This window comes from Phytophthora ramorum, assembly GCF_020800215.1.
Source record: "Phytophthora ramorum isolate Pr-102 chromosome Unknown Phyram_PR-102_s0014, whole genome shotgun sequence".
Taxonomy (NCBI): Eukaryota; Oomycota; class Peronosporomycetes; order Peronosporales; family Peronosporaceae; genus Phytophthora; species Phytophthora ramorum.
The window spans coordinates 1290631-1311651 of NW_027150660.1; the positions used below are offsets into that span (position 1 = coordinate 1290631).

Sequence of the window (21021 nt, forward strand, 5' to 3'; positions counted from 1 at the left end):
CACTCGTATACGTGGTATCCGCGCCATCAGAGGTGTCGGTCGCCGCCGAGTCGTCATCTTCGTTGACCCATCTATCTCCAACGGGTTCGTCAGAGGGTTGCGCCGAAGTCGTCAACGGTGTTCGGTCTCGTTCTGCCGGTTCCTCAGTGCCCCTATTCGCGAACGTTATCTGGCCTTCGTCTAGGCCTTCCAAGTCGTCGGATGGTCGAGGTAGGATGCCGCTAGGTGTCGGATAGTCTCGTCGTTCTACAGCTGGTGGCTGATCTGCCAACCACCGTTCGTAGAGTTTGCGTTCCCGCGCGAACAAAGTCTCGTCTCGACACTCCGCGTACGCCAGGACTTGCCATTCCTCATACTTGGCGGAGTTCAAACGAGTGTATCCATCCCCTTGCGGCAGGTCACCCTTTTTCACCCACAGCAGCACTGATTCGTGTCTCGCGCAGTGAGCAATCTTCGGTGACACGTTCGTTAGTCGCACCATCGTCGGCTGCCCTCGTCGAGACCTCGTTACAGTGGGCACCAGGTTTCCAATCCGGCGTGCCCACACGTCGTGAGTAGTCAGAGGCGGCCGTCGTCGTGGTAACCTAAATTCTCGCCACTCACGCCCTGGGACCGACAAATCTTCGGTCGGGCGTCCAGTCACTTGCATGCTGTACGGCTCGGCCTCTGCTGGGTTCTGCGACTTCACCAGGGGCACCATTACCTCGTCCGGTAGTCTCGCAGTACCGTGGAACAGATCCAACCGGACTCCGGCTGGAATCATGAAGTCTGTTCCCAGGACCACGTCCACTCCTGCACTGTGATCCATAACCCATACTTCAAATTCGTACACGCGCTCCCAGCCTAACGTGACTTTAACGAGTGCTCGTCTGCGGGTCTCCATCACCCCTGGATTAATTCCTCGCACTTCCAGACTCCTACCGTGGTCTGGAACTTCGCGCAAGCGCAACCGTTTCGCGTATGACGCGGAAATCACACTGACATTCGCTCCAGTGTCCAGCAGAATCCTCGTTCGCGAGTCGTTTACAGCCCCATTGACGAGGGCTCGCAATCGCTTCCTCTTGTCATAGCGCTGGGATGACCACCACCCCATTCTCTCGCCAGATAACAGTTTAATCGTCTGGCCGAGGTTTCGGGATGGATGGTCGATTTTGGCCATGCTGAGGATCGAAGCATCGGTTAGCTCCACTCCGTCTCCGTCCACACGTCGTCCATTCACTTCACTCTCACCGAGGCTTACGCCTCTCTCCTTTACATTTTCCGTCGTTTTCACATATTCCATATTCAAGTCATCAGGCCGTTTGCTCACACCTGCGAATGCGAACATATAGTCCGCATCCAGCGCAGGTTTGGCTAACTGTGGCAGCCCGATTGGGACCAACCCAGTTTCAGTTGGCGGGCTGCCTAGTTTAAATGACTCCCATAGACGAGTTCCTGCAATTCCGGCGAGAGGTCCTTCTTCTCGACCTTAGCTCGGAGGAGATTCGTGAGTTCTTGGAAGGCTTCACACTTCCCGGCATCATGAACCTGCTTGCACATCTTGCATCGCTTAAAGCAGTAGTGAGCCGAATGGGTGAGTCCTCCGCAGGCGGCGCATGGACCATATTGGCGTCGACCATCACGTCCGGTGGAGTTTCGACGCTGGTCGTCTCGGTCATAAGGGCGTTGGCCATTACTTGCCCTCGGCCGACGGTTGTCGGCGCGAGCGAACGCTCCTTCAGCCGCATTGCGACGTTCAGAGTCGTTTGCAGCAGCAACGTGGCCTCGGTCCTCGGTCGACGCGTATCCATCGTCCGAGTACCCTTCGGAGTGTCGGTCGTCATCGCCAGAGTGAGACTCCGGCCCATACTCCTCGGTGTCATCATATCCGTCGTTGTACGCTTCCGGGTATCCTCCACGCGCGTCCACCGAGCGTCCCGCATTCAGTGCTGTCACTATGTCAGTCAGTGCGTCAGTGAGAGTGACCCTCGGTCGATATTGTTGGTCATCCCGGCGACGGTTATCGTCTCGGTAACGGTCTTCTCGGCGACGGTCGTCCTCTCGGTGACGTCGGTCTCGGCGATAGCCGTCCCGCGGATCCTCGGAGCGTCCACCATCGCGTCGGCGTGCTACCTCTTGCCCTCGGGGGCGGCGGACCGAGGACTCGCGTCCAGATTTTCGCTCTCTGCGACGAAGGATATCATTGATCATATCCTCGAGGTCGTGAATGTTCTTAACTCGGACATGGCACAGACGCTCTTCTAGACCTCGGTCTTCGCACGAATCCAAGAAATGTTCGACGTGGTCCTTCGCATCACGACCGCCATGCTCGAACTGCACTCCGGCGTTGCGAGCATATCCGTTAAGTCGGTTGAGGTAGTCGCAAACATGCTCCTTCTCCTCTCGCTTGGCCGAGTAGTACCGAGCCTTCGCAGACTGGTTGAACCTCGAACAGTAGTACTTAATGAACGCATCGCTCAACAATTTCCACGTGCGCCTCGTTTTGCGGGGCAACTGTCGGTACCAATGCAGAGCACCATCTTGGAGGCTCAATTCAAACGCCATGCACCATTCGTTGGGCGGCGTGTGCGTCCCTTTCATCTCGTATATGAACGCTCTGAGCCACTGCATGGACTTCTCGCTCTTATCGCGGAGTCCCAAGTACGGCTTGATGTTTCCGAGTGGGAGATGCGTAGCGATCTCTAACCTCGGTGTCGCACTGTCATTCGCCACAGCGCTCAGCTCACGAATTTGGCGTGCCCATTCTCCCGTCAAGTCACCCCCGGTGTCTCCGACGTCGAACGAATCTTCGTCAGATGAGTCATCGCGGAGGTCGTAACGTCGGCTGGGCGTCCGACTTGCGCTTCGTCCAGCAGTCGGAGCGGTTCGATAACCCTCGGCCTCTCTCGCCAGTCGTTCTGTGCGACTGACCGACCTCGGCGTCACCATGTGAGAGTCTTGGAAATATGTCGACGTCGCACCTTGGGCTGAAAATATTCCGGCCTCGGTCGACCCTCTGGGGTGTCTCCCAGGGGTCACTGGCAACGGAATCATGGACGGGTCGACCGGATCCGATGCGTGGCGGACGTTCGGTGGACGGCTAACTCCCGCCTCGGCCACCCCGAAGGCCGACCGAAGCTTCTGCTTCCACTTGCGGAGCGCCGTAGCGGCGTCCTCGGGTGCCCATGCTCGGAGGTCTTCTTCCGACGGGAACACTTGGGGTTCACATCCCATAGCGCGTAGGAGTTGCACCGTGTCCTCGGCCACCTGCCGAATATTCCACGACTCCACGGGCACAGTTAACTCGCCACCGAGCTCCATCCAGATGGCTTGGCGAACAACCTCTGGAGCGAAGGATCGCATCCAATTGCTCTTCACCTTCATGAGCTCTAGGTATCGACCCAGAACTCGGTTGGCGGCCGGGGTGTCTCCGTTAAGAGGAGGCCGGCCGCCATTCGGCCGAGAATTCGCATCCTCGGCCATCGCCGACGATCGGTGATCGTCGGACTCATCTTCGTCGTAACCGTTGGCTGGTTCGGGACCAGCCACTTCGTTCAACTCTTCGGTGAGGTTTCGCGCAAGCGACCTCACCCCTCCGCTGCGTCCTGCAGATACTGCAGCGGCTTCCGAAAGCTCGGGCATAGCTGCCTTCTCTTCCAGGTCATCTTCTTCGTCATCTTCCTTGGCGTCAGAATAGTCCATCGGCTCATCAAAACTGTCCGAACGCTCGTTGATCGACGCCAACGTACTCGGCGTCGCGAACGACGAACCGGAACGCCCCGAACCCTCGGTACGCGTTCCACTTGACCTCGCCGGCGTTGCTGGTACCGCTGACTTCGCTTCTTTCGCCATCTTCTTTCTTCTTCTCTTCTTTCTTCTCTCGAATGCTCGTTAAGGTCAGAACCTATATGCAACCAAGACACACAGAAGGTCACACCAATCCCGGGTCGCGGCACCAGTTGTCGTGTAGGAACACGCAGAAAATCTCACTACCGAACGGTATGAGTCCCACCAACAACACACGCTTCCCTCGCGAAAGGTCAGCGAACGTTGGATCAACACCTGAAGACCAGGAACGATCCCTTACACCGGGTTGGTTGTAAGCGCCTCTGTATACCAAGGTTGGGTTCGGTCAACCTTAAAACCTGCACTACTAGCCACGAGCGAGGGCTAGAATGCAATATTGCGCTTTCGCGCGAACCCCCGCAGTCCCTCAGAAGTAAGGGTACCGGCAGTCACGCCTAATACGGGTTTGCCGAGGGTAACCTCGGCGGGTAGTGAAATACACTTGGGAACACTCGGGTTCCACCAATATATAGGGACCGACACTCCTTGTCGCCCCTAACTCTCGGCCACTCCTATCTCTTGGACTGACCAGCAACAAACTCTCGGTTCAATGTACCTCAAGCTCGCTGACAGGCATCCCACGCAGCCGAGCGTATCCAGACCCTAAGACAAGCTAGCTAGACTTACCGAAGACGGACTTGACCCTTGATGGCTTGTGGGGAAGACTGCTGATTTATTTCTTTTATCCTACAGCTCTGGGAGCCTCTGTAGGTCATCATTTGGCTAGTCCTATATCTCTATACAAATATCAAGTGTAAACAGATCTCTGTGGGAAATCGTATAGCCGGCTCTACACAGCCGAGGGTACGACACGAAATGGGTACAAACGAGGCTTTTAACCTCGGCCGGGGTTTTATTAGACCCAGCCGAGACCTCGGTCACTATTGTTCCTAGGTCACTATAGCGCGGGAAATGAGACCCGCCAATCAAGACGCTCTGTCGCCGTTCACTGAAAGGTGCAACGTCAGCCAAACCGTGACAGTTCGGCACCAAAACCCAACGCCACACTCAGCGCTACCGCGAAGCGGTCAGAGCGACTCATTTGATTTGCAGTGAACTGGCTGACATTGATGATGAAGATGAATTCGAGGATATGATGGAGTTTGTGCTGAATCAGTGGAGAAACGTCCGGCAGCGGAAAATGTCCGGTGTTTCTCGTGCGGTGATAACGAGGGGAAGCAAGACGAGAGCGGGTGGGACGCAGAGAGCCACGGATGAAGACGTGAAATTGGAGTTTGGGCTCAATTCTAGCGACAGTGATGATTTACCAGATGATGAAGACGATTACGAAGAGAATGAGCGTCTCCAGGGTGCGCAGGATCATCGGGTGGCCGCGGGTACATGGCCCAAAATCCTCCTTAACCCTAAAACGAAGAAGGTCGGAGCGCCGCGCAAACACAGGAAATTCACGGCAGCTGGCGTGAGGGCCGACAGGAAGTGGTATGATGCTGCACAACGAGGAAGAAAAGCGGCTGGCGAAGTAACATTGAACGATCTACTGAATTCTCTAGAAGATGAACAGCCATCCCTGATGGACACACAGCGCCGCTTATCAGGTGTTCTTGTCAAGTACGCCGAAGCGGAGAGCAAGAAACCGAAGTATAAGGTCATGAAGAACCCGGTTACAGTCAAGGATCCTTTTTACGTGCTTCCGGACAAGCTCCTCGCTGCGTGTATGAAGGTTCTGCCTGTAGGAAACTCTGAAAACAGCGCAATTTCAGTAGACGCCTCCCAAGAAGCTGCTGGTGGCGCTAGAAAAGGATCCAGTGCTGGTCAAGTGGAAACTGTAGTTATCAAGGACGTCGGTAATTACACGCGGGCACAGATTGAAACGTTCGTGCGAATTCAGAATTTGCGGAAGGACGTGCAGCTAGGGCTTGATATGCACAAGTGGCTCACCGTGCAAGGTATTCCGGCCCTCCCCGCAGAGTATCACGACATTGGAAACAAGGTAGCAGCAGAAATTCTGGAATCGTACCCACACAAGTTGATCGAGGGGCTCCCCAACACTGCTGACTTCGCATTCTCCCTGCTGTACCGCGCTACACCTCCGACATGGCTCACGGACGCGGCGATAAGGGCTCTGTGTTTGCGCCTGGCAGCCGATTTTCCATCTTGCAGATTTGCCGGGTTCCAAGCAGCAGTGCCAGCAAAGAACCGGACCAGAAGTTCGAGTGGAAGATCTGTTGACCGGACAATCCGTGACCGGGTGATCCAGCAAGTGGAGGAGAGTGGGGTGGAGGCCGTGTTACTTCCTCTGAACTTCCAGAACGCCCACTGGTGCTGCGTGGTGGTGAGCGTCGATGCCAGGCGCATTTTCTACTATGATCCCCTCAATCAAGCCCCCTACCTTAAGTCGGCGATGGCGATCGCGACGCAGCTGAAGATTGCAGGTCTCCAAGAGTACGATATCATCGCGCAGAACAACCCCATCCAGTTCGACGCCTTCAGCTGCGGGGTGTATGTGTGCTGGATGTTCATCCGGCATGTGGCCAAAGGGCCGCCCCTAGATATGAGCTTGGCGGTGCTGCCGAGACGCCGCTTCGAGCTTTTCTATTATTTGCTCAGCGGGCGACTCCTTCCGAAGGAAGATGTGGTGCATCACGACGAGGAAGAAGAGAAGACGCATGCACCTCTGGCCGGGGGCAACGACCACGATGACGAGAATCTCCCTCCAACCCAAGTTGCGAAGTAAAGCGGCAAGTTTTAAATGCAGGATAGCTACTAATACTTCCGATGATCGATTCTGCTTTGAGTTTCATCTTTCTTTGAAGACATTGCTATGATGTTGTTGAAAATGACGTTCCTCATGACCTCTCAGCAACTCATGCGTCCTTACTCGCATGGGGTTCCGCCAGACTCCATGTTCATGCGTTCTTGTCAACGTTGCGTACAAACTCACACACTATACTTGTCTTGTAGTCCAACCCATCATTCATACACGATTAATCATGGTATAATCATGGACGAATTACAACCCCAAGTTTGTATCTTTCTCGTCCTCGACGAATCTTCTCGAACCTTCTCCATATGGCGATCGTCCTAAATACTATATTTTCATCCATGATTAATCTTGGATGAAATCATGGGATATTGCATGATTATAATCATGGCCTGCATCACCTGCCAAATAAATTCCAGTAAACAAAAAACGTTCAGTTCCTGCAGGACTTCAGGCCAGGGGAACGTGGTTTGTACCCCAGAGGAAGCGACCGCTCGCGGCGCGCTAAACCTGGTGCGGCGCCAGGATGCTCGCAGTCGCGAAGTTGCCGCGGAGTACAGAGTATCGATATGGGGCAGACGCAGACGAGGACGAAGATTGACAAGATTGTGGAGTTGCTGCGTGACGGCAACCCACGAGAGAGAGAAAAGGCTGGTTGGACACTACTAAAGTTGCTGGATTGCGATCTTGAGAGTTTCGCGGCCGTTGGAGGAATTCCTCTGTTAGTGACTTTGGTGGAAATCGGCAGCGACGTGCAGAAGGAGAAGGCTGCTATAGCACTATTCAAGCTGACAGAGAACGATGAGAACAAAGAGAAGATCGCAGCCGCCGGGGGAATTGCGCCGTTGGTTGCGCTAGTACGGGACGGCAACGATGTGCAGATGGAAAAGGCTGCTGGAGCACTCTCGAGCCTGGCAAGAAACGCTCTGAACAGAGAGAAGATCGCAGCAGCCGGGGGGATTACGCCTTTGGTAGCGCTAGTACGGGACGGTAACGATGTGCAGAAGGAGAACGCGACTTCAGCATTGCTTAATCTGGCAGTAAACGTCGAGAACAAAGAGAAGATCGCAGCAGCTGGGGGAATTGCAACGTTGGTTGCGCTACTGCGAAGCGGCAACAGGGTACAGAAGGAGAAGGCTGCTGGAGCACTCTCAAACCTGGCAGTAAGCGTTAAGAACAGAGAGAAGATCGCAGCCACCGGGGGGATTGCGCCGTTGATTGCGCTACTACGAAGCGGCAACGAGGTACAGAAGGAGAAGGCTACTGCAGCAATCAGGATCCTGGCAATAAACTATGGGAACAAAAAGAAGATCGCAGCCGCCGGGGGAATTGCGCCGTTGGTTGCGCTAGTACGGGACGGCAACGATGTGCAGATGGAAAAGGCTGCTGGAGCACTCTCGAGCCTGGCAAGAAACGCTCTGAACAGAGAGAAGATCGCAGCAGCCGGGGGGATTACGCCTTTGGTGGCGCTAGTACGGGACGGTAACGATGTGCAGAAGGAGAACGCGACTTCAGCATTGCTTAATCTGGCAGTAAACGTCGAGAACAAAGAGAAGATCGCAGCAGCTGGGGGAATTGCAACGTTGGTTGCGCTACTGCGAAGCGGCAACAGGGTACAGAAGGAGAAGGCTGCTGGAGCACTCTCAAACCTGGCAGTAAGCGTTAAGAACAGAGAGAAGATCGCAGCCACCGGGGGGATTGCGCCGTTGGTCGCGCTAGTACGAGACGGCAACGGCGCACAGAAGGAGAATGCTACTGCAGCAATCAGGATCCTAGCAATAAACTATGGGAACAAAAAGAAGATCGCAGCCGCCGGGGGAATTGCGCCGTTGGTTGCGCTAGTACGGGACGGCAACGATGTGCAGATGGAAAAGGCTGCTGGAGCACTCTCGAGCCTGGCAAGAAACGCTCTGAACAGAGAGAAGATCGCAGCAGCCGGGGGGATTACGCCTTTGGTGGCGCTAGTACGGGACGGTAACGATGTGCAGAAGGAGAACGCGACTTCAGCATTGCTTAATCTGGCAGTAAACGTCGAGAACAAAGAGAAGATCGCAGCAGCTGGGGGAATTGCAACGTTGGTTGCGCTACTGCGAAGCGGCAACAGGGTACAGAAGGAGAAGGCTGCTGGAGCGTTGTGGATTCTTACGTATCAAAATACCGAAATGGGACGTAAAGTGCTTGATGAAAAGGGTTTGGTTGACAGTTTAATCAAACTCGTGCGCGATGGAACTCCAGAACAAAAAGAATTGGCTGCAGGAGTCTCAGGGGTTTTGTCGCAACACCTTGACCCTGAAGCGAAGGCGGTCATTATTACGTGCGGTGGCATAGAAATATTGCTTTCGCTTGTTCACAAACCTGACAACGGGTGGAAACAAGAGGGGTTGACAGCTCTTCTGGAACTTTGCGCTGATGGTGATGATACCATACGTGCAGTCGTAGAGAAGGCTGGAGGTCGCGAAATACTGACCAAGTTGGTGCAGAGTGACGATGAGACCAACAAAAAGCTGGCAGGACAAGTGTTGGCTTGGTTGGGGGGTAATCTACACGAGATTTCCACTCTTTGTGAGGCGGTGAGTGAAGCCGAGCCGATGTGTCGCCACGTACTCGAGAGGTTGCAGTCACTTTTGGGTCGTGGGATATATGACGTCGCTACCTTAAAGACTCGACTCCGAGCACTTTTAATGAGCAATGGAGGCAAGTCGAGGGTGATTCGTCTGGTTGGTGCGCGCTCAGTAGCGGACGGACTTGCGGATTTGCATCGTGAAATTGATGAGCTAGACTGTCAAGACAGCAAGGGGTTGTGGCAGTCCCGATGGGAGATCGAACGAGCAGCAATGAAGCAGCAACTGGTTGATTGCGACATCTCCAGTCTAGTCAAAGACCTCAACGATACCAATGCTCAAACGGAGGCACTGACACTCTTATCTCACGAGATTAGGCACAACAAGAACTTCTACTCGAAAGACGAACGGAAGTTTCTGTACGCTGTTGTGAGTCAAGTGGTGGGCTTTTCTGGATTAGAGGTCCCGCCTGTGGAAAAGTGGTTTATCGGGCGTCATGAAGTCCAGATGGACGATGTATCCTTCAACTGTGGGTCATTCGGACAGATCTACCACGGAACGTACATGAAGGCGCCCGTTGTGGTGAAGTGCGTCAAGATCACGTCGGAGAGCAACCGAAGTGATTTTCTACGGGAGGTAAACGTTTGGCACGATGCTAGTCGCCACCCCAACATTGTTCAGCTCTATGGAGCCTGTCATGTGGGCACCCCCTGTTTTATGGTTTCCAAGTACATCGCTGGGGGGTCTCTGCCTGAATACCTGTACCGGCAAGGGAAAGCTGGCCGATCATGTGCTTGGAAAGCTCTGCTCGGTGTGACGCACGGCCTTCAGCTGCTGCACAGCAGAGGCATCATTCACGGCGACCTAAAGGGAAACAACATATTGGTGGAGGGTGATACTGCCATGCTCACTGACTTTGGCATGAGCTTCTTCGGCTCGGAGTGTCGACCTCGGTTTGAGAATCTTGGGGCGATTCGTTGGCGTGCGCCAGAGTTCATCTCAACCGGAAACACATCGTTTGAGGCGGACGTGTATTCACTCGGCATGTGCATCGTAGAAGCCGTGACAGGAAGGTTGCCGTGGGGGTTGGTACCTGATATTTCTGTGAAGTGGCATCTCCAGCATGAGAAGTTTTTACAACAGCCGGATTGCATGTCCGACGAAGAGTGGGCGTTGGTGTGTGCGATGTGCGAGTTTGATCCGACGAAGCGATTGAAGCTCTGTGAAGTGGAGCAGCGTATCAAAACGTTTGCGGATATGGAGGAGGAGGCGATGTGGAAGGTCAATGCTCGTGCAGCAAGCTGATAGCATGATCAGGATCTTGCCCAACCGTGGCGCAAATAATGATGGAATAACTTGAAACGCACCCTGCATATCAAACAATCACCACCAATACATTCAATGATGCTTGAGTCCAATCTCCGACCGTTTTCTGGTAATAGCGGGCCCACTGTTGCCGACCATTTTCGAGATCCTCTTCCACGTTATCCTTTCTGGTGTTGGTCTCAACAGGAACCGCATAACGCGGGTTTCGGACAAAGTCGAGTTTCGTTTGCATACGCTCCAGGATCGCCATGTTCTTCCGTTTCTCGATGGGGTTCATGGTCTGTTTCAAACCTTGAAGTTGCTGTTGCTCCAGTAGTGTGGTTGACAACGGCGTTAACGTTGTCGCGGTCAGATCTGGTACATTATCTCCATCTTGGTTCATGCCATCTTTCGGGGGCGACGTCTTCTCAGCTGTAGTAGCAGCACGGTGCTCTGCATGTGCAACTTTAACACCCGCAATGTGATTCTTGTGCTGCTCGAGCGTAGCTCCCTTGCGTATACTCGAAGACGTGGTCGTACCCAGGTACCCAACCTGATCACCATTCTCACCACTTCCCTCTCCAGCAGCAGTTCTTCTCGTGGGCGATGCCAGCACCTGATTCATATTCCCACTCATCGCCTTCCTCCTCTGCTCATACTCCGCCACCAGCGTCTTCGCATGCAGGAGCGCGTCAGCAAACTCGCCAAAGTCCGTTCCGGTGTCCGTCACCGTCCTCAGCTCCTGCTCGTCCAACTTCAAGTGCGATGGTCCCACTGGAATCTGCGCCTTGACTACGAGTCCTCTTTGACTCAACAGTTCTGTGATCTGCGCGTCCGCTTCTGCCGCTTGTCGCTGTCTCTCGTCCATGAACTGGAGTAGCGCCCTCGCCCGCTCGTGCTTGTGCTCCAGCTGCTTGGCGATGGCGTCTTTGCGGCTCTGAGCGAGCGCCACGAACGGACTCAGCTCCATCTCCCTCATATACCTCTCCTCCACCTTCTCTTGAACCTGCGGCTCGTCCTGCGGCGACTTGTCTTGAGCCTGTGCCTCGTCCTGCTTGGAACCTTCTACTGGTCCTTCCGAGACTTGTAGGGGTTCAAAATCCGCCAGAGTTGCTGCGTCTGCATCGGAAGCGTCTGTCGTGTGGTCTTCAGCCTCTGGATATGCGTAGAAGGTGTGGAAAGCGCGTCGAATCACGTGCGCGACGGCTCCGACGGCCACGACGTCCAGCTCGTCCTGCTGCTGCTGCTTCTGGAGTCTCACGGCCGCCGCTTCCGCTTCTTGCTGGGCCTCTGTGGAGGCGACTGCTACAGCTGCAGCTGCAGCTGCAGTTTCTAGCTCCAGGGCCATGGCGGCCTCAGCAGCTGCAGCGGCGGCGTCCGACGTCTTCTTGGCGGCCATCGAGAGTGAATGCGTCGCTTCAAGATCCGCGAGCTGGATGGCGATTGGAGGAAAAGAGTGATACTATATGGCTTAATTTACCTAACATTGTGTCGTGTGTGTTTTGCGAGACCGTATTCTGCCCACACGGCAGCTCCTGCGGGACTTCAGGCCAGGGCAAGAGGGGTTGCACCCATAGGAGGCGAACGTTGGCGTTGCTCTGAACCTGCTTTCTGAATGTTCTCAGTCTTCAAGTTGCCGCGGAGCGTAGCGTACCAATATGGGGCAGACGCAGGCGAAGATTAACAAGATCGTGGAGTTGATGCGTGACGGTAATCTACGAGAGAGAGAAAAGGCTGGTTCGACACTACTGCAATTGCTGGACGAAGGCGATCTTGAGAGTTTCGTGGCCGCAGGAGGAATTCCTCCGTTAGTGACTTTGATGAGAATCGGCAACGACGAGCAGAAGGAGGAGGCTTCTAGGGCACTCTGGATCCTAGCCATGAACAATAAGAACATAGAGAAGATCGCTGCTGCTGGAGAGATTACGACGTTAGTTGCGCTACTACGAAGCGGCAACAAGGTACAGAAGGAGAAGGCTGCTGGAGCACTTTGGATCCTGGCAATAAACTACGAGAACAGAGAAAAGATCGCAGCAGCCGGTGGTATAGCGCCGTTGGTCGCGCTAGTACGAGACGGCAACGGCGCACAGAAGGAGAATGCTACTGCAGCAATCAGGATCCTAGCAATAAACTATGAGAACAAAGAGAAGATCGCTGCAGTTGGTGGAATTGCACCGCTGGTTGCCCTGGTACGCCATGGGAGCGACGTACAAAAGGAGGCGGCTGCTGGAGCACTCTCAAACCTGGCAGTGAGCGATGCGAACAAGGAGACGATTGCGGCAGCCGGAGGGATTGCGCCGTTGGTTGCGCTAGTACGGGACGGCAACGATGTGCAGATGGAAAAGGCTGCTGGAGCACTCTCGAGCCTGGCAAGAAACGCTCTGAACAGAGAGAAGATCGCAGCAGCCGGGGGGATTACGCCTTTGGTGGCGCTAGTACGGGACGGTAACGATGTGCAGAAGGAGAACGCGACTTCAGCATTGCTTAATCTGGCAGTAAACGTCGAGAACAAAGAGAAGATCGCAGCAGCTGGGGGAATTGCAACGTTGGTTGCGCTACTGCGAAGCGGCAACAGGGTACAGAAGGAGAAGGCTGCTGGAGCGTTGTGGATTCTTACGTATCAAAATACCGAAATGGGACGTAAAGTGCTTGATGAAAAGGGTTTGGTTGACAGTTTAATCAAACTCGTGCGCGATGGAACTCCAGAACAAAAAGAATTGGCTGCAGGAGTCTCAGGGGTTTTGTCGCAACACCTTGACCCTGAAGCGAAGGCGGTCATTATTACGTGCGGTGGCATAGAAATATTGCTTTCGCTTGTTCACAAACCTGACAACGGGTGGAAACAAGAGGGGTTGACAGCTCTTCTGGAACTTTGCGCTGATGGTGATGATACCATACGTGCAGTCGTAGAGAAGGCTGGAGGTCGCGAAATACTGACCAAGTTGGTGCAGAGTGACGATGAGACCAACAAAAAGCTGGCAGGACAAGTGTTGGCTTGGTTGGGGGGTAATCTACACGAGATTTCCACTCTTTGTGAGGCGGTGAGTGAAGCCGAGCCGATGTGTCGCCACGTACTCGAGAGGTTGCAGTCACTTTTGGGTCGTGGGATATATGACGTCGCTACCTTAAAGACTCGACTCCGAGCACTTTTAATGAGCAATGGAGGCAAGTCGAGGGTGATTCGTCTGGTTGGTGCGCGCTCAGTAGCGGACGGACTTGCGGATTTGCATCGTGAAATTGATGAGCTAGACTGTCAAGACAGCAAGGGGTTGTGGCAGTCCCGATGGGAGATCGAACGAGCAGCAATGAAGCAGCAACTGGTTGATTGCGACATCTCCAGTCTAGTCAAAGACCTCAACGATACCAATGCTCAAACGGAGGCACTGACACTCTTATCTCACGAGATTAGGCACAACAAGAACTTCTACTCGAAAGACGAACGGAAGTTTCTGTACGCTGTTGTGAGTCAAGTGGTGGGCTTTTCTGGATTAGAGGTCCCGCCTGTGGAAAAGTGGTTTATCGGGCGTCATGAAGTCCAGATGGACGATGTATCCTTCAACTGTGGGTCATTCGGACAGATCTACCACGGAACGTACATGAAGGCGCCCGTTGTGGTGAAGTGCGTCAAGATCACGTCGGAGAGCAACCGAAGTGATTTTCTACGGGAGGTAAACGTTTGGCACGATGCTAGTCGCCACCCCAACATTGTTCAGCTCTATGGAGCCTGTCATGTGGGCACCCCCTGTTTTATGGTTTCCAAGTACATCGCTGGGGGGTCTCTGCCTGAATACCTGTACCGGCAAGGGAAAGCTGGCCGATCATGTGCTTGGAAAGCTCTGCTCGGTGTGACGCACGGCCTTCAGCTGCTGCACAGCAGAGGCATCATTCACGGCGACCTAAAGGGAAACAACATATTGGTGGAGGGTGATACTGCCATGCTCACTGACTTTGGCATGAGCTTCTTCGGCTCGGAGTGTCGACCTCGGTTTGAGAATCTTGGGGCGATTCGTTGGCGTGCGCCAGAGTTCATCTCAACCGGAAACACATCGTTTGAGGCGGACGTGTATTCACTCGGCATGTGCATCGTAGAAGCCGTGACAGGAAGGTTGCCGTGGGGGTTGGTACCTGATATTTCTGTGAAGTGGCATCTCCAGCATGAGAAGTTTTTACAACAGCCGGATTGCATGTCCGACGAAGAGTGGGCGTTGGTGTGTGCGATGTGCGAGTTTGATCCGACGAAGCGATTGAAGCTCTGTGAAGTGGAGCAGCGTATCAAAACGTTTGCGGATATGGAGGAGGAGGCGATGTGGGAGGTCAACGCCTGTGCAGCTTGATCTTGCTCCGTTGTGGCGAGTAGCTTCAAATCTCCAATGTCCTTCTGTTTCTGGCGGGCAGCTTCACTTGTGTCGACCATCTTCACATAAAATATTTTCTCTCGAGTTGAATAACTGCTCTTAGGTCTTCGGTGCCACTGTCATAATGGCCAACATGCCCACTAAGTCTCATCTTTCTCAAGGTCCGCGAGAAATCGCGGGAAGCTTGGCATATCTTCGTTCCATCTGAGCGCACTGCAGGATGACTCACGTGTCAGGAGTTTCGTTCTTATGTTAAATTTATCCTCTAGAGACTGTTGCTGCTGTGGATGTCCTGGCGAGACCCAGCAGCAACATCCTTCAGACAATATGGCGCAAGCAACGAACCCTTGCCAAGAACTTCCCGTTTCCTACCGAGAAGTGCTCAATGTACGCACGATGCAGGTAGTTATGCAGGCACACAAGCTAACAGTTCTTGTTTTGTCGCTGTATATTGCTGCAGCTGAGCATGTTGGGTGTGTCCCGAGACTATATCAAGTTCCCCATGACGTCAATGGAGTCGGACAAGTTCGTGTGCGTCAGTGGGAAATTGGACGGCCAGCCCAGCATCATGATTGTGGACTTGGCGGCGGGCAACTCCGTCCAGCGCCGACCTATCTACGCGGAGGCAGCGATCATAAATCCATCCAACAATGTCATCGCCCTACGCGCAGAGCATCAGCTCCAGCTTTTCAACATGGAGCTGCGGACAAAGATAAAGAGTCACTCGATGAGCGAGGCCGTGGTCTTCTGGCACTGGATCTCCGTCGATGTCATGGCGATAGTCACGGCGTCTGCCGTGTTCCATTGGAATATCGAGGATGACTCGCTTCCGACCAAAGTGTTTTACCGTAGTGCCAGTCTGGGAGCGGAGACACAAATTGTTAGCTACGAGGCATCAATTGACAACAAGTGGATGCTGCTGGTGGGCACCTCACAGGCGAAGGGAGGCCACATTGTTGGCAACATTCAGCTCTACTCGATGGAGAAAAAAGTGAGTCAAGTGCTACAGGGTCACGCTGGAGCCTTCGCGCAGATGAAACCTTCTGGGAGGAAAGAGGACGTGCAGGTGCTGTTTGTTGCCGGTTCTAAAGGAGTTGGTCAACCCGTGCAGCTCTTTTGCATGGAACTGGGTCGTGACCATGACGCCCCTGGAGGCGTGTTCCATCTTCCACCACAACGAATTGCCTTTGCCCCCGACGAACAGGACGATTTCCCTGTGTCAATGCTTGTGAGCCCCGGCGACGATATCGTGTACATGATCACCAATCTGGGGTACCTTTTCGTATTCGACGCACACTCCGGTAAGCTCGTGTATCGAGCGCATTTCACCCAAGATGCACCATTTGTGACGTGCTTTGAATCCAAGTCGAAAGGAATGCTGTGCATTACGCACCGCGGTCAACTTTTGCACTTCGCGATTAACAGGGCCAAGTTGGTGCCGTATGTGCTGAATACGATGCGAGATCAGCAGCTAGCGTTGGCTCTGGCCTCACGTATGGACCTGCCAGGTGCTGAAAGTTTGTACTCCACCGAGTTCAACCGCCTCATCCGTATCAACGACGTCCAGGGCGCCGCTCGCCTCGCTGCTGCTTCGCCCCAAGGCTTGCTACGTACACCTCAAACGATTGAGGTATTCAAGCAAATGGCTGCCCAACTTGATCAGCCCCAGCCGATCCTGCAGTACTTCTCAGTTCTGCTTGAAAAGAGCCCCCTGAACAAGGTGGAGGCCATTGAGCTGGTCCGCAGCGTCTTGCTGCAAGGTCGTGGCGAGCTGCTTCAGACGTGGCTATTGGAGGATAAGCTTGAATGCTCGGTGGAGCTGGGGGATCTCGTCGCTCAGTCAGACGCCATGATGGCTTTGTCAGTGTATCTGCGTGCTGGGGCAATGGAAAAAGTGGTCGAGTGCTTCGTGCAGAACGTTTTGAAGGACACGAAGGTGCAGAATCCGCATATGCTCGTTCACTTGTGCGATCGCTACGATGTCGTGGAAGAGCTGGTGCAGTATCTGTACTCCAGCAACTCAATGGAGAGCATCAATATCTACGCGACTAAAGTAAGTCCGGATAAAGCCCCCGTTGTCATCGGGAAGCTGCTGGACCTGGGCTGTGACGAGGGTTTTATCAAAGCCCTGCTGAAACAGGTTACGCAGTGCTCCGTGGACGACCTGTGTGAGCAGGTTGAGAAGCGCAATCGCCTTGATCTGCTGCAGCCATGGCTGGAATCGCGTATTGCTCGGGGAAACACAGAGGCCGCGACGCACAATGCCATCGGAAAGGTCTACATCACGCTGGACAAAAATCCTCAGCAGTTCCTGATCAAAAACAAATTCTACGACTCGAAGGTTGTGGGTAAGTTCTGCGAGAAAGTCGATCCGTATTTGGCTTACCTGGCATACCGCCGAGCCAGCAGCGAGTGCGATGACGATCTCATCCGCGTGGCCACGGAGAACGGTCTTTTCAAAGACTTGGCTCGTTACCTGGTAGAGCGTCAGGATCTGGATCTGTGGGGCAAAGTGCTGATGCGGCAGGAGGAGGGCGAGGCGGGAGATCCGAACCGCCGTGCTTTGATCGACCAAGTTGTGCAGACAGCCCTGCCCGAGTCCACGAAGCCTGGTGAAGTGTCGACCACTGTGCATGCGTTCATGAACGCTGAACTCTCGAACGAGCTGGGAGACCAAAAGATCAGCTGCGTGGGCATGAGCCGATGCTTTGCTTTCTTTTAGAAGGACATCAGCATGCACCTTCGTGTCTTACTTACTCCTTGCTGCTCGAATTGTAAGGATAGTCAGGAACCATAAACCATTAATTAATATCGTAATTGAATCCTGCAACGAGTGTACCCATCGACATGCAGCCACTTCCAAGCCGCCATCAGTCGCGAATTCACCACGAAGACAACGGACCTCAATGGGGCAGCACCAGTCACTCGACGCTTCACTGGAGACAATCCCCGACCTGGTGGCCCAACTATCCAATGCCAGTTCACGGAAAAGGACGAAAGCTGCAGCCGCGCTGGCGATTTTGTCCGAGAGATCCATGAACCAAGTCTCAATTGCAGCTTTCGGAGGGATCCCGCCGTTAGTGGCGCTGTTGCGTGATGGTAACAAAAGTCAGCAGACGAAAGCTGCGCTGGCACTCTCGAGGCTTTCGATGAACGACGAGAACAAAGTGGAGATCAAGGCCGCGGGAGGTATCCCACCGCTTGTGTTAATGATGCGAAACAGCACCGGCACTCAACGGGAACTCGCAATGGCAGCGCTATTGAATCTGTCAATGAACGCCAACAACCACGTCGCTATACTCGCGTCTGAGGCTCTTCCGACGCTGGTGGCAATAGCACGAGTGGGTGCCCCAGTTCCAAAAGAAAAAGCTGCTGGGGTGCTATCGGAATTGGCGACAAATCCTGACAACCACAATGCGATCTTGGCAGCAAAAGGCATTTACCCTTTAGTCGGAATAATCAGTAACACAACTCGACGCGAGGCAAACTACGCGGTGATGGCTCTGCAGGCTTTATCTGTGAACGATAGAGCCAAAACAGGCATCGTTGGTGCTGGCGGAGTGCTTCGACTGGTGCAGTTCGTTTGTGGGGGTAACGATTTTCAGAAAGAACACGCTGCTGGCACACTCGCCAACCTGTCTGCGGTTCCTGAACATGCAGTGCTGATTGAGAAGGCAGGAGGGATTGCTCCGTTGGTGAAGTTGATGCATGATGGGAATTGGAATGTAAAAATGATTGCCGTGGGTGCACTGACAAACCTTTCGAAGATTGGTAAGAACCAAGTCGCGATTGAAGCTGCCGGCGGGATACGCCAACTCGTCACGCTACTACGCAACGGCAGCGACGGTCAGAAACAACTCGTTTTGGTGGTGCTTATGACTCTCTCGGAAGGAGCTGACGAGATTAAAGCGGCGATTGCAGCGGCAGGAGCCATCCCACCACTCATGGCTCTGCTCAGTAATGGCGATGACGCACTGAAACAGGTCGGTGCCCTTATACTAAGACATTTGTCGTCTTTGCCCGACAATTCCGCTATCAGAGCTGCGGATGGGATCCCGACGCTGGTGAATTTGCTACGGGATGGCAACACCACCCTCCAGAAAGGGGAGGCTGCATTGATACTAGCAGAGCTGGCGAGGGGTCATGCTAACAGGGCTGCGATGTCAGCAGCCGGCTGCATTCCACCTCTCGTGGATATAGTGCGTGATGACTTCAACGTTCGCAGACAAGTAGCGGCGTGCGTGTTGTCGCGTCTGGCGCTAGACCCCGAAAACAATGAAGCGATCGTTGCGACTGGAGGAATTGAAGAGTTTGTTGCTTTGCTTCAAGACGGCAACGACTTTGAAAAAGAATACGCAGCACATGCCCTGGCCAAGTTGTCGCTTAGCGACGCCAACAGGAAGCCGATTGAAGCTGGTGGTGGCATTTCTCTTTTGATTGCGTTAGTACGCACTGGCAACGCCTTTCAGAAGGACTTCGCCGCCACCGTGTTGTCAAACCTCTCAGCGGACGAGGAACTGAGAGCGGTGATTCAACGTGAAAGAAGAGAGCGTGTCTGAAGATGCCATAGCAGCAGAAGAAGACCTTCGAGTTCTCGTGTAAACCCCATCTTGAGGAACTTGTGCTTCCTCGTACGTCAAAATGATGAAGCTGATGGTGTTTGCAGTCGAAGGTAACTTTGATCGAATCAATAACTATTTGGACATGGTTGCAGGCTGCACCTACGCGATACAAGCGCAGCATAACCCAGCAGGAGGCGTCGGCAACCAACTCAATCTCGCCTCTTCCCAATCAACTGTAGAAAACGTATCGCTCGCATTTCATCCTCCCTACGCTCGCTGTTTCTTGCAGAAGTGGGCGGGGTGCCCCTTCATGAGGTCCATTCTCTCCCTCTTGGGAGCTGTGCGTCGTTCAACAAACTCCTTGGCGCCGTCTGTGAGTTCCCTCGTCTGCGTCTTTTCCAGCGCCTCCAGCGTCTGCACCTGAATGTTGCCGAATTGTCTCGTGTGCGTCTTCTTCTGCATGAGTTTGGCCTGCTTCTTGGCGCGTCTCTTGTCCGCGCGACGTTGCTCGGCCGCCTCCTCCTCGTTCACAGCTTCCTCCTCCTCCTCACGAGCAGCCACAGCCGACAGAATCTCATCCGAAAGCTCTGGCACCGCTCCACTTTGTTCCTGAACCTCCTGCTTGCTCTTGCGCTTCCTACTGCGTCACCAAATCAAAATGCACCGTCAGCACCTCAATTACTCATTGCAATGCCGCAAAACCTGCTAAAATTCTGCTAGAAATCAACAACATGACACACCTTTTGGCCGCCTTGGCCTGTACGCGCGCCTCGTGCTCCTGCTGGCGCTGCTGCTGCGCCTGTTGGGTGGCGCTCTGCTTTGTCACGACCTCGGGCGCCTCGTCGCTGTCGCTGTCGTGGCTCTCAGGCCGCACGGCGGGCGTCTTGAGCTTCCTGGGCGCCATCTCGAGCGTCAATGTGTCAATGGCAGTTGGTCGTCTCCAATAAACATTTCGTCCAATCATAAACCGAAAAATGTATTTTCAGCCAATGAATAACGTGTGAACCGAGTTTTTGCTGGCCAGTCATTGCACTCGACATGGCTACATCGCGTAGTCGAGTGCGTCAACTTGTCCTTGAAGCTGCCAGGGCGAGAGCCCATGCCGCCTTGACGCTCCAGGGCGAGCAGGGCAATTCCGAATTGTTTGCACCTTTCAGTCCGTCGCCAGTTGCGGTCATTGATGCAGTGTGGCGCAAGTTGGAGGAGAAGCAGGTGCAGTTGACGCCGGGAGATCTGCTGGTGGATTTGGGCTGCGGGGACGGACGTTGGCTGGTTTCAGGCGTGCAAAGGTTCGGCTGCAATGCATTCGGCGTGGAACTGGACGAGAACCTGGTGAAGAGGGCGAGGGACCAGGTGACGCAGCAGAATCTGCAGCTTCAGATTCGGGTGGACCAGGGAGACGTCATGCTCGCAGACATTTCGGACGCCAAACTGGTGATCGTCTACGCGTTTGCCGAGTCGTTGGCGGGAATTGCAGAGCGATTGCAAATGCAGTTGAAGGGAGATGCGAGCGTGCTGTCGATTGGGGTGAGTGGAGGTTGCTGGAGGTTTCGTGGAGAGGTGTTGACTGGGTGATGTTGGGGTGGTTGTAGTTTCGAGTCCCTGGGTGGAAACCCCAATGGAGTGAGCGTACGGGAGGACTGAGATGGTATTTTTACCGGATCAAGGACTGCGCTTGAGGCAGCGACAGA

At 54.0% G+C, this 21021-nt stretch overlaps 7 protein-coding genes across 7 annotated transcripts; 5 read left to right on the plus strand and 2 right to left on the minus strand.

The window, feature by feature from the left end:
• Window positions 1-7116: 7116 nt before the first annotated feature.
• On the plus strand, window positions 7117-10413 carry KRP23_12262 (Vacuolar protein 8; the record flags this gene model as incomplete). Its single annotated transcript, XM_067882858.1, has 1 exon — window positions 7117-10413. The coding sequence occupies one exon, from the start codon at window positions 7117-7119 to the stop codon at window positions 10411-10413; it is 3297 nt and encodes a 1098-aa protein (XP_067739871.1).
• A 70-nt stretch (window positions 10414-10483) lies between these two features.
• On the minus strand, window positions 10484-11812 carry KRP23_12263 (uncharacterized protein; the record flags this gene model as incomplete). Its single annotated transcript, XM_067882859.1, has 1 exon — window positions 10484-11812. One exon carries the CDS (start codon window positions 11810-11812, stop codon window positions 10484-10486), a length of 1329 nt encoding a protein of 442 aa, XP_067739872.1.
• A 259-nt stretch (window positions 11813-12071) lies between these two features.
• On the plus strand, window positions 12072-14747 carry KRP23_12264 (U-box domain-containing protein 4; the record flags this gene model as incomplete). The annotated part of the gene is made up of 1 exon (XM_067882860.1): window positions 12072-14747. The coding sequence occupies one exon, from the start codon at window positions 12072-12074 to the stop codon at window positions 14745-14747; it is 2676 nt and encodes an 891-aa protein (XP_067739873.1).
• A 348-nt stretch (window positions 14748-15095) lies between these two features.
• On the plus strand, window positions 15096-17490 carry KRP23_12265 (Clathrin heavy chain 1; the record flags this gene model as incomplete). Its single annotated transcript, XM_067882861.1, has 2 exons — window positions 15096-15155; window positions 15229-17490. 2 exons carry the CDS (start codon window positions 15096-15098, stop codon window positions 17488-17490), a joined length of 2322 nt encoding a protein of 773 aa, XP_067739874.1.
• A 184-nt stretch (window positions 17491-17674) lies between these two features.
• Window positions 17675-19327, plus strand: KRP23_12266 (U-box domain-containing protein 10; the record flags this gene model as incomplete). Its single annotated transcript, XM_067882862.1, has 1 exon — window positions 17675-19327. One exon carries the CDS (start codon window positions 17675-17677, stop codon window positions 19325-19327), a length of 1653 nt encoding a protein of 550 aa, XP_067739875.1.
• Window positions 19328-19597: 270 nt separating this feature from the next.
• KRP23_12267 (uncharacterized protein) lies at window positions 19598-20234 on the minus strand (the record flags this gene model as incomplete). Its single annotated transcript, XM_067882863.1, has 2 exons — window positions 19598-19970; window positions 20071-20234. 2 exons carry the CDS (start codon window positions 20232-20234, stop codon window positions 19598-19600), a joined length of 537 nt encoding a protein of 178 aa, XP_067739876.1.
• Window positions 20235-20368: 134 nt separating this feature from the next.
• On the plus strand, window positions 20369-21009 carry KRP23_12268 (Protein-lysine N-methyltransferase; the record flags this gene model as incomplete). The annotated part of the gene is made up of 2 exons (XM_067882864.1): window positions 20369-20857; window positions 20923-21009. The coding sequence occupies 2 exons, from the start codon at window positions 20369-20371 to the stop codon at window positions 21007-21009; spliced, it is 576 nt and encodes a 191-aa protein (XP_067739877.1).
• Window positions 21010-21021: the final 12 nt, after the last annotated feature.